The sequence below is a fragment of the Lontra canadensis genome, unplaced genomic scaffold (assembly GCF_010015895.1).
Source record: "Lontra canadensis isolate GAN:19392208 unplaced genomic scaffold, GSC_riverotter_1.0 scaffold110, whole genome shotgun sequence".
In the NCBI taxonomy this organism is placed as follows: Eukaryota; Metazoa; Chordata; class Mammalia; order Carnivora; family Mustelidae; genus Lontra; species Lontra canadensis.
This window is the reverse complement of record NW_022631104.1, coordinates 3,841,331-3,853,846: the sequence shown is the minus strand read 5'-3', so window position 1 is coordinate 3,853,846 and position 12,516 is coordinate 3,841,331. Positions and strand designations below refer to the sequence as shown.

Sequence of the window (12,516 nt, the reverse complement as noted above, 5' to 3'; positions counted from 1 at the left end):
AAGCATGAAAAATATATAAAAATGTTTTAAAATATAGAACAGAGTTATTAAACACATTATGAAAATATTTAAGGACATTACTGTGGATAATTTAGAATGTTGTAGGATAAAGCAGAAACTCAGCTGGACTGTAACAGCATTCTTTGAAATATTAAGGATTTTTTTCAAATAGATCTCTTGCTGGAAATGCAACCCGTACTAAAGATGGAATTCCTGTCTCCCACCCCAAGGGGGCGCTCAAGTCTTCTGCGTTTTCAGGGAGACCATTTGTTCTGATAGAATGGAAAGGAGGTAGTTTCTGCATTATGAAGGCCTCTTTCTGTTTTGTTTTTTTTTTTAAGATTTTATTTATTTATGAGAGGGAGAGAGAGCGAGCACAGGCAGACAGAATGGCAGGCAGAGGCAGAGGGAGAAGCAGGCTCCCTGCAGAGCAAGGAGCCCAATGTGGGACTCGATCCCAGGACGCTGGGATCATGACCTGAGCCGAAGGCAGCTGCTTAACCAACTGAGCCACCCAGGCGTCCCTGAAGGCCTCTTTCTAATTCTCTTTCTGTTCCCCACATCTTCCCTTCCCTTGCCCTTCGTCTTCCCAGCTATTTCCAGATTTAAGCCATATGGGATAGCTACTTCTGTGGGTGGTTTGTTATTTTCTTTACCAAAAAGGTATGGAGCCCAGGTCAACCTTTGCACACCAGCTCGTGGGTAGAGCTGGACAACAAATCCCGCATCGCAGCAGAGGAATGTTTTACACCGAGGAGAGGAATCTGAGGGCTGAAGGAACTTGCCCCAGACCCCACGACTGGGAAATGGAAGAGCGCAGACACAGAGTCAGGGCTGTCTGGCCCCAAAGCCAGTTGTTTAAAAACCGAATTCTACTTTAGTAGAAATAATACAGTCATCTGTCACCTGGAACGTCTTCGACTAGAATTCCCTAATAATGGGCATGTTGCTCTGACGCCAAGACAAATCCTGTTTATAATGCAAATCCTTGAGGCACTCCTTAATCATCAGGAAGCTTGAACACTGTTCACTGTGGTTTATTAGGTATACTTTATGATGTTATAATTCTTAGAAAAATTTTTGTCTGTAAATCGCCAACAGGGTGACTGTTTAATCCTTTTTTTTTTTTTTTTGGAGGCCTAATTAATTTAAGTTGGGTGACTTTTTTAATGGGAATATTTGAATACTACATGTCCTTACTGTGTGGGGTAGTTGAGGGTTTACGGCACTTCACCTAGTAAATTTATACATTTGTGCAGTTTTCCAAAGAACACTAGGGTTTGCCAGAAAGGTAAGTCCTCAGAAAATGCCTTTCAAACAATTAAACTCACGGAGTGAAGGCATAAGAGGTTACTGCTTTTTCTTGGAAAAAGTATTTTCTCCTGGCAAGAATAAATGTGGCGTGAAAATCAAAGTTGCGTGCTTTCGAGTTGGTTAGTTTGCAATTCATAAACCAAAGTCCTTCAGCCAGAGAATTTAAAATTGCTGAATACCATTAATTTCTATTCACCATGTTTCTTGGAGTCAGGAATTTTTCATTGCCCCGCTGGTTGAGAAAAGTTCTGGGCCACAGGAGGGCCGCCTGTGAAATGTCAGGTAGAAGTGAAATTATTCTTAGAATTGGCCTAACGTGAAGCTCATCTTTTTGTTGGGTTCTCAAAGGCGGCACCTTTACAACTTGAAGGAGAATTAAAAAAAAAAAAAAAAATCTCTTTACAGAGGGGTTCAGTATAAAAAGGTATTTTGGTGTCTTGGGAGAAGTCCTATAGAAATGATTTTTTTAAAAATTATAAATAACTTTTCTCCTTTGTCTTTTTGGGGGGGAGAGATAGGTAGACAGGTGGGTGGATAGGTGCAGCCATCACTGTAACCGTATGAATGAGGGTGCTGGGGGGCTAGCCAGGTAGCTGCTGGGGAGAGCCCCTGGGGCTCCAGGGGACGTCAGGTGGTTCCCAAACACTGTACTTGTACTTGACATTTTTCACTGGTGCCTGGACGGTGTTGAGGTCAGTAGGGATTTTCTGATTTGTAGTCTCGTGACCTTCTTTGCAGTTTTCCGCATTAAGGTCTCCTTGCTTTGTTCCCTGGGTAGTAAAGGTGGATGGCAGTTTTGTCTGTTGTGGTTGTTTTAGATCCCTGGCAAAATGCGTGTGCATAACCTTAATGAAGTCTGCCATCACCCCCCAATTTGTCCGGAAGTATTTCTGCTGCGGTCTAGCGGCAACGGCCCGGCTTTGGAACCAGACCGAGCTGAGATCGAATGAGCTCTGGTACATCCTCGAGGCCAAAGAGCAACTTCACCTTTCTAGACCTTCATGTCTGTCTAGAGGAGGACTAAATACGCTTACATTGCCAGGTTGTTGAAAAAGCTGCAGGGGGGCGCCTGGGTGGCTCAGTGGGTTAAAGCCTCTGCCCTTGGCTCAGGTCATGATCCCAGGGTCCTAGGATCGAGGCCCGCATTGGGCTCTCTGCTCAGCAGGGAGCCTGCTTCTTCCTTTCTCTCTGCCTGCCTCTCTGTCTACTTGTGATCTCTGTCAAATAAATAAATCTTAAAAAAAAAAGAAAAGAAAAAAGAAAAAGCTGCAGGGAATCAATTTAGAGCACCTCATGGAACCAGCCCCTCCTAAGGGGGGAAGGGTGTTGCATACAAGGTAGCTTTCAACATTTACTAACCGTGTGACTTCAGACAAGTTACTTAACCTCTTTGTACGTTGGGTTTTGTGTGTGTGAGGTTTTTTCATCTGGAAATAGGGGTAGTAGAAGTACCCCTGGCTCATAGGATTGTCGGCAGGATTCAGTGATGTGCAGGGCGGGTGCTCGGCGTGTAGTCAGCCCCCCTTGAGGATTACCTGCTACTTACTGTTTTGTCACTACGGTAAAAATCCCCGCTACTGTGGGAACTGACGGGTAGTCCTTACAGGGTTCATCATCATGTAAAGAAGTTATATCAAAGCACATAGAAAATGACAGTATTGAAATAGTGCTTGCAAGATGTGGTCAGTGCTTTGAGGGAGGTAAGGACCTGGTCTGGTACATGAAAAATATTCAGTGCAGTTTGTTAACTTAAAAAAAAAAAGGGATGCAGTGCATGTGAGCTGGAGAAGTCTGGCCTCTAGGACCTTAAACTGTCCTCTTGCAACTCTTCTGTTAAGGCACCCAAAAATAAGTGTGTCTGCAAACTTCTTCCTTCTCCAGAGTGATGCATTCACAAGCAGGACTTGCCAAAATTCTTTTTTTTTTAAAGATTTTGTTTATTCATTAGAGAGAGAGAGAGACAAGGAGCACAAGCAGGGGTGAGGCAGAGGGAGAAGAAAAAGCAGGCTCCCTGCTGAGCCGAGGGCCCCACCTGGGACTCGATCCAGGACCTGGAGATCAGGACCTGAGCCGAAGGTGATGCTTAACCATCTGAGCCACCCAGGTGTCCCAGACTTGCCAAAATCCTTAAGCCTTTCTACTAAATAGAAAATCCAGGAGCTGGAGTGGGGTGGCGCATCCTGCAGGACCAGCAGCATCTTGGTTTCCCCTTCCTCTTAGGATCCAAGTGCTGATGGAGTTCCAGCAGGGAAACTGCGCTAATGTGCCTTGGTAGCAAGTCCTAGTAGTGTGAACTCTTCATCCCATCTCGTACAACCTTACATCCCCATCACTTGTCTTTATGTGTAGGACCAGCCTAGCCGATGACGGAGTACTATGGTTTTGTCTGTCTTCCAACCTTCCTCCTTGGTGGTTATTACAGTTGGTGGAGGAGGCGGTCCCAGCACTGGCCACTGACTGTGTGCCCTATTTTCTGCTTGTCTTCCCTGCCCTTCTCTCATGCCTTCCAGCTACTATCAGTCCACATCAGGAAGTAGGATCCTTGCCTGGACGATTCTTGGACCTCTTGTTAACCACAGCCCCCACGTAATAAGTGCACCATATAGAAGGGCTGTTAAATCTATGACTTCTCCTTTTGCCGTCTCCCCCCCCCCACCTCCTTACGCCATGTCCTCTCAGTAGATTAAAATACATATAAAAAAAGGAGGAGGGCATTCCTAATTGCTTAAACTTCTGGTCTTCCCAGGTTAGCAGGGAGTCTCTGGGGAGGTTCTGAATTAGTATTACTCGTCTTGTTACTGATTTTAACAGGATGCTGAGCAGTGCAAAGTTAAGTGGGCAGTCCTGGGAGCCCCAGGGTGGAGAAGCCCACAGAAGGTTTGGTGGTCAAGGCCAGCCCGATGTGGTGGACAAACCCTGACCTAAAGCAGAATGAACTGGGCTCTCGCCCAGCATTGTCATTAACCAACCAGGGGACAGCCACACTGGGACAAGCTAGTAGTCGGGAGAACCAGGAGAACCCCAGCTGGCTTAGGGGAATGCTAAGGTCTCTTGTAGCCATGACCATCTGTGATTCTGTTCTTTAGCTGCTAACCTACAAAACACGATCACCACGCTTTACCACTCTTGAAATTGATGTGACTTAAAGTCCTTGCTTAACAAGCTTGATACTGTAACAGGCGTCTGCTATATTTTAAAACCTTTCTTTTCCTGTTTTTATTATAAAAGCACCTTCTAATTTTATTAACTAGCATTATGATTGGCACACAATACAAAATGATACTACACGAACAGGATACTCCCTCACACCCTGAATCCCCAGTTTTTCCTCCTTGGAAGCGTTGCTGTGTATCCTTCCAGAAATTTCCTGAGTAGATAGACAAACGTGTGTGTCCAGCTGAGTACTTTTTAAATGCAGTGGGAGGACACCATCCACTCTTTAACTTTTGCTGCTGCTTTTTCTTTTGTTTTGTGTTAACACTGTGTTTTAGAGATGTTTCCATATCAGCTAATACATGTAAGTACTTAGTAAGCCCTTGGCAACATTACTTACTATCTTTCAGTCCATAAAGAGCATTTCTACTCTTTTTTTCTTCTAGGCTACAAAACCTTCCACTGTGGGGTTGTGCTAATTGTTTATTAGTGGACGGCAGGACATTTCTGCTCTTTGGCTATTATAAACAATGCTGCCATGAACATCTCTGCTCTGAAGTCTTGGTGTAGATGTGTGACTGTATCTGCAGAAGGTCCTGTTGAAGGAATGTATCTTCTGAAGGTTATGTCATTGAGAAGGCAGTCTGGCCATTGGCTGAGCTGGTTTACATTCTCACCAGGAGTATCAGTGGGTGCTCCCACTGCCCTTTCCAGAACTTCCTGGTCACGCTTCCTAACTGATGGGTGAAAAGGATACTGTTTCCTTTTGCATTTCTTTGACCAACGTAAAACTGAATACTTTTCTGTTATTATTATGGTTTCTTCTGTGCTCCGTTTTGCCTTTGCCTTTCTTTTCATTTGTCACTGATCAATTTATTTTGCAGATATTTACAATTTTTATGTAGTCCGATTTGTCTTTTCCTTCATGGCCGCTACGTTTGCAGTCTCGACGAGTAAGATTTCTCCTACCCCGAGATTATCAAAAAGTTCCCCCTCTGTTTTCTCTAATGATACTTTTATAATTTTTTTTTAAAGCCCTGAGCCAGTGTACTCAGACTTTGATTTTAAGAATGGATGGGGGGTTCAGCTTTTGTTGCCAGAGCAGGCCGCGCACAGGGCACAGGACAAAGCGAATTAGTACTGTGATGTAATTAATAGTTTCTGCAAATTAAAATTCCCATTTTGCCCCATATAATTCATGCCATAGCTTCTGAAAGTTTGTCCCCTCCCCCTCCCTCCCCACCGAAGAACTTCTCTTGCCTTCTGCTCTGTGGACAGTCTGTCACTAAAGGAAACACATCAACACTTTTTCCTGATGTTGGCATGGATCAAAAGGCAGATGTTGGCCTTTTATTTTTTTTTATGATTTTTAAATTTACTTTAGAGAAAGAGAGCATGAACAGGGGGAGGGGCTGAGGGAGAGGGAAAGAGAATCTCAAGCAGGCTCCCCCCTCAGCGTGGAGCCCAAAGCGGGGCTCAATCTCATGACCCTGAGATCATGACCTGAGCCGAGTCCGACGCCCAGCCTGCTGTTTCTTAGTTGCAGTTGCTACCTTACAGTTTCCCAGATGGCGTACTTGGGGGCATAGTGACATACGGGCAAGAATGAAATGGAAGAGCAATGGTAGCGATTTTCCGTGGGGGTAGTGTGGCATTCTGGAATATTCAGAGAATTCATTTATTTATTTATTGACTTATTTTAATCATCTGAAACCACTGATACTGCGTAGCTGCATTGGTGTGGGGATTCCTGGTTTGACTAACTACTGTCTGTTACCGGGGACCTTTTTTCTGGATTTTTAAAGATTATTATGATTTTACCAGCAAGCTAGCTCTTTCTGTTCAAAATTAGCAGCAGAAATTGCAGCTTCCCTGGGCCGTGGTCCCGTGCCTCCTGCGGGAGAGGGCAATGCTACTGCTTGATTTGGCCAATTTCTTAGAAATATTTTGGGCCTCCATGCAGCATTTGCCATCTTCCTCTTTAAATAGAAAAGCATCTCTGAATGTAAAGCAGCAGGCTCACTCATGTCTTACTGTTACCAGCACTAGGTAATTGTGGCCAGGGTGACGCTGGATTACCGGGCTTTCAGGGCCAATAAAACAAAAGCCATCTAATAACAAACTCAAAGCCAGAAAAAATTGTTGCTGAGATGGCTTATTTCTGTACTTACTTTTTATGTCTTATGTCGGATATGCCCTTTCAGAAGGATCGGTTAGCTTTCTCCCGTTGTTCTTTTTACGGCAGAAATGTTCTCCCTGAACATTCTGTTTTGTTTTTAAACACACACACACACACACACACACTCTCTCTCTCTCTCTCTCTCTCTCTCACTCAGCCTAGAACAACTCACTTAACCTCCTTCAAGAAAGCTAGGGCAGAAAACTCTGGATTTAGCCTCGGTTTATTTCTTTAGCCATAATTCATGAGGTGTGCTGGAAAAGGTATTAGAGATTATCTGTTTTCTGGCATTGAAAGGCATAGAAAGACATGGAGATCCAAACAGGGCCTCAAGATCATACATAGTGGTCAAAGCAAGACTGTAGGCTTTGGACTCCTGGTTTAACGCGCTTGCTAGAATAACACACTGAGATCCAGATTCTTTCTTTGTAATTGTCTTTAGAGTTAAATACCATGCTGTGTGTTTAAATAATGAACTGACGGGAACTCCTTTTAGAGCGAATCTGTCGCATAGAGTAGCACGTTACAAAAGTTATCCGAGGAGTGTTCATAGGCGTTAACACGGAAGAAAGGCGGTATAGAGAACCTCTTTCCTACCTTACAGAGCACCTTAGGGTACTAGGGTCTAGGAAATCACCTTTGAACACTGCCTCCTATAACTCAAAACCCAAGGAATTCCTGAGTCGGATGGCTCTGCCGATAGGAATAATCATTTCAGTGTAAGTCTCTGGGAGGAAGATAATTTCTACCTGCTGTATTTCCGGGGGCGGGGGTCTGTTTCAGAGCCCTGCTTCGGTTCTGTCAAGGCCCTTTACTTGGAAGATCTGCGATGTCGAAGGTCAGAGCAGGAGGAGGAGAACAGTTCAGGTCTCTTCTGGCCACAGTTGCTTAGGGTCTGTAACGGTCACAGCCGACTAGGAGAGCTCCCTTAATGCCAGAATAGGGAAAGTGAGGTAATCCACCCACCATTGGACCTTAACGAGACGCCTGCAGAACACAGCTTGAAGGAGACCGAAGACAGAACCTGCTGGATGAACTTGTAACTCGAGAGAGACTACTTGTGGCATCCTTTAAGAACGAGGGTGCAGAACCAGATCTCATCAGGTAGGACGCCTTCATTTACAGGGGTTACGTGGTGGGTGAAGGTGTGTTTGCAGAGATTAGAGATTTGCGTGCTGAATGGCTTAATTCAACGAGTAAAATACACTCAGCTCCTGTAGAGTGTTTGACTCCCACTTTCTTTCAGTTTAGTGTTCTTTAATGTTCTAGATGTAGTACATCGGGGTGTTCAGCCGAATCCCATCCCGAGGGAAGACTGGGGAGAGTATGGACGACGTCAGCAAATCTCCTTTGCATTCTTTGCTTGCTTTGTCCTATGGGAGCTGTCTTTTAAACTCCTGAAGGCATGTACTCATCTGTGGGGGGAGAGAGGTGTTTCTTTTGTTTTATTTTGTTTTTTTCCCACTGGCACCTTGGAAAGCTGTGTCCTAGGGAGACTTGTCGTCCGTGGCTCACGAAGGTACGGGAGTGGGGCAGGTGTATTCTTGCCTGTTCTGTGCCCGGAAGTGATTTACTCGCCAACACAGTTGATGGCCGTCCTGTGCCCAGCTCTGTTGGAAGACCCGGAAAGGCCATCCAGCTTTTCAGGGTTGGGGTTCACGATCCCTGTATGGTTATGTCTTTCAAAGTGCCCCCCCCCCCCAGCTTTCAGAGCTCCTTGGTGGAAACCATCACAGGAGGAAATGAACTTTGAGTAGAAACTCACTTCTCTACCTCTTCCCCTCTAGGGATGAGGCTTTCATTCTGGAGAGGAGCTTGCTTCTGTGGAGTTCCTGATCAGGAATAATACGGCTTCCCGAGGGCAATGGTTTTTTTGGTTTGTTATTTTATTTTATTTTTTTTTTACCTTTGACTACATGTTACTAGGTCCCGCCTCAGACAATTAAAGCGGGGGTGTGGGCGGGGGAAGGAGGGTCCAAGGCAAGGCCCACAGGCAGCCAGGATTGCAGACCATGGCCCTGGGGCAAGCTGAGGAGGGAAACAGTTTCCTGTCAGCCTCAGACCTCTTGCGAGCATGTGATCCAGGGTTTTTAGAAAGAACTTATGAAAGACATGGGAAGTTCAGTGAAATCTTAAGTCATTGCAGTGGAGAGATGAAGCCCAGGAGTCCGGGAGGGAGGGGTCGTGTCCTGGACAGAGTTTGTGAGAAGCCTTGGGTGGGCGGGGTGTTGCTCTGGCGGCGAGCAGTGCGTGAAATGAGCACACAAGCCAGGGGATCCATGGGCAGAGTCAATGCCGTCTGTCAAGAAGGGCCTTTACCCTGAAGGGGATGGTCTTTGCAGTCCAGAAGGAGAACAGAGGCATACTCAGGGGGAAGGGTCAAGTGCAGAGGTGATGAGGGGCATCTCCACACCCTTGCTTTGTGGTCCTGGAGGTAGTGACTGTGACGGACGGTGATGGTTACCCTTCGACAAGAGTTAGCTATGTGCCAGGCCCTGCTCATCCCTCTTCATTGTGTCCTATAGAGATGCCGGGGGGGCCACCTCCTGTGCTAGGTCTTCATGGGTTTTGTGGGTTTTCTAGTCCCCACTTGCTTATCACCTGTCTTCTCTCCTGTGATCGTTTCCACATCCTTGTTAATGTAAAGTGTGACCTGCGTGCAGGTGTCAGCACCAGCTGGGAGCCTGTTAAAAACACAGATCTCAGGCCCCGCCCCCGACCTTCTGGATCTGCGTTTTTGGGTTTTTTTGTTTGTTTGTTTGTTTGTTTTTAAGATTTTATTCATTTGACAGAGCAGAGCATCAGGCAGAGGGAGAAATAGACTCCGTGCTGAGCGGAGAGCCAGTGCGGGGCTCGATCCCAGACCCTGGGATCATCATCTGAGCTGAAGGCAGACGCTTAACTGAGCCACCCAGGCGCCCTGGATCTGCGTTTTCTAAAAATAATTTTATTTGAACTAGGCTCCATTCCGAGCTTGGGGCTTGAACTCAGGACCCTGCAGTTAAGAAGCATATGCTCTACCCACTGAGCCAGCCAGGGACCCCCGGAGCTGCATTTTTAAGAAGATTCTCAGTGTTTTGAAGGCACCTTCCCGTTTGAGAAATACGGCCCCATATCCTTTGTTCTTAGCGGTGGCACTTAGCATCCGAGTCCACATGTGCACTTGCCCGGGAGATCTTTAGCACACACGTCCATTTTAGACTAGAGAAACTGAGGTCTGGAGGGGTCGGGTCGCTGGCACAAGAGTCTAAAACAGATCAGTCTCAGTTCAGGTTTCACCCAGATGTCAGCATCTCCAGGTGCGAACTCTTCCCCCGGTCCCAGGAGAAGGGCGGGGCCCGGTGTCGGAATCAGCTCGGTGACTTGCTGGTCTCCTAGCCATCTGGGCTTCAAAATCATTGACCTTGAGGTGCAGATAATGGGCACTGCCTCTCTTTCATTGTCGTGGGGACCAGAAGAGGTGATCGGTATGCGAAGGGCTTTGTGGACTCCAAAACCTTTGCAAATGGAAGATGTTCTTTCTGGCGCATTGTGTCACCGTGGGGCCAGGAGAGAGCTCAGGCTGCTGCCTGCTCCCCCCGCCCCCCACCCAACCCCGGAGGGCTTCTGTCCCACCCCTGGCCTCCCTGGCTGACCAGATTTGTTCCAGCGTGCCCGCTTATTCTGCCGGCCCAAATCTCGTCATGGCGCCTTTCCCAGGTGCCCGGCTTGCTGCTCCTTGTTTTGTTAGCAAATGGTTGTGCGTGAATTCTGGCTACGAGATCCACGACGGGCACTGACTTACCTTCTGGAGTTCTGTCACCTGAAGCCTCCTTGGGCCCCGAAGTAAACTGGTGGGTGGGAGAATTTTAGGGAAACTGAGGAAAGGTAATGCTAGGTGGTCTGTGCTCACAGTCCTAGAGGCTAGAAGTCCAGATCAAGGAGTGGGTGGTTCCTTCTGAGGGTCATGATAGAGGGTCTATTCTAGCCCTCTCTCCTGGGCTCGTAGATGGCCGACTTCACGTGGTTGTTCCTCTGTGTGTGCCTGTGTCCAGATTCCCTCTAAAGATACCAGTTGTGTTGGATTATAGCCCACCCTGATGCCCTCGTTTTTTTTAATTAAGTCACCCCCTCGAAAGAACCCATCTCCAAATACCGTTGTGTCCTGAGCTATGTACTAGGGGCTCGCACTGCAACATCGGAATGTTTGTGGGGACACAGTACAGCCCAGAACTCGGTCCCAAAAGTGTGAGTCCCGTAGACATTCCTGGAGGATCTGATCAATGAGAGGGTGCCTGCTAGATTAAAGCGGCCTCAAAGATTTGTAAGGAAATCTGCCTGCGGGCCATGAAAGGGACACCCAGGCGGCCCTGACCCAACTCGGCAGGGAACACAGCTCCCCTGCAGACGTGCAAGAGGCAGGAAATAAGGATCTTGGTGAGCGTGTGAATGAAAGGATGTCACGTCTGGGCTAGAAGTCATTGTCTTAGGTTGTAAGTCAGAGTTTTCGGTCTGTGATTTCACTTACCTGCCTACGTCAGAGTGTTATTTTTGCCCTTTGTACCCCTGACCCCCACACTTGAGTCCTCCCCGACCCTCTCCAACTTCTCAAACCCTAATCTTTCTCCAGCCTTCTGAGAATCTGAGTTCGGATGGAGACAGGAGCAGTTCGGGTTCACAGACTTGTCCCCTCGCCTCCTGACTGCTGCGATGCCCGGTCATTCCTGATACTGGAGCTGTTCAACTCTGTCTTTGGAGAAACCCCATTCCCTTCTCTGCCAGTTGGTTTCTCTGACCTATAAGGGCTTCCTTAGCCCTCCCCACTGGTAATTCCTGTTTCTGGGCTCCTCCAGTGTCTTTGTCTACTTCTCTGACCCCTAGATTCCTCCGGCACTTTTGTTTGCTTCTGTCATCCTTTCTGTCACTGCAGGTCGCTTTGTCCTCCATGGTGGGGGCAGTGGGGGCTGGGTGGTGGCATATGCCTTCGCCTTAGGTCCCGACCTGCAGACCTACAGAAATAACATGGGCCGGAAAGCCTTATCAGAACTTAAGCATGTGAGAGTCGCTGTGGCACAATTTGTCATTAACGCCACACGGCCACCACGCGGCGCTCCCTGTGGCGGGGCCTGGGGTAGATCAGCTCATCAGTATCTCAGAGCCCCGTGATAACCGGCAGCCCCAACACAAGATCACGTGGACCCCCCCCGCTTCCGGTTTCCTTTGTATGACCCCCCCCCACCCCGGAAACCTTAGCCTCCTCTCTCCCTGGGGGGTCCCCCTCCCCCTCCCCTTCCTTCTCTCTTCCTTTCCTCCTCGTATGTGGCCTGATTAAGGAGACGAGAGGATTGTCAGACCCCAGTTTGGATTAGCATTTCCTTGAACCCGACATTAATGTGGCAATCACGCCCTTGAATGCGGAGCTGTCATGTGATGGGATCTTAGTTGTACCTTACGGATTAACCGGTCATTATTCGAAAGCAGTAAACCTTGCGGTAGGACCAGAGTCTAAATAAGCAATGGTTGACTAATTTAAGGCATTTGGAAACTTGTTAAAGAAGTCGCTGGGTAACAATGTCTCTCAGAAGATATTAAGCGGTGACACAGCTTCTGATTTTTAAATCCTGTTGCCCTTTATATCTGAAAGCATGGCTGGGTCTCACAATTAGTTAAATCTTTGTCTGTAGAGAGAGGAAAAAAAAAAATCCTTGCATACTCCACTGCTCGGTGAGCATCTCAGACATTATGTGATTAACTCGACTGTGGTGGGTGGCTAATTGGCTAAGCTTTAATCCTCACACCGCCAACTATATTGAGGATTATAGGAAATAGGAAGTTATTTAGATGTCGAGATGGTTGCTGTGTGTCAGGAGCGGTGTATTAATAAGCAGGCG

General features: G+C 47.2%; 1 protein-coding gene across 6 annotated transcripts in view; it reads left to right on the top strand.

Annotated features, from left to right (window-relative positions):
- STX8 (syntaxin 8) overlaps nucleotides 1-12,516 on the top strand; it is a 241,413-nt gene that overhangs the window by 14,590 nt on the left and 214,307 nt on the right. For 5 of the 6 annotated variants that reach the window (XM_032840020.1, XM_032840021.1, XM_032840018.1 and 2 more), the window contains one exon: nucleotides 7,640-7,750. The exons of the other annotated variant lie outside the window; for it this stretch is intronic. In XM_032840020.1, coding sequence (XP_032695911.1) covers nucleotides 7,640-7,750 — 111 coding nt within the window. The remainder of the gene's footprint in view (nucleotides 1-7,639; nucleotides 7,751-12,516) is intronic. 6 annotated transcript variants of the gene reach the window in all.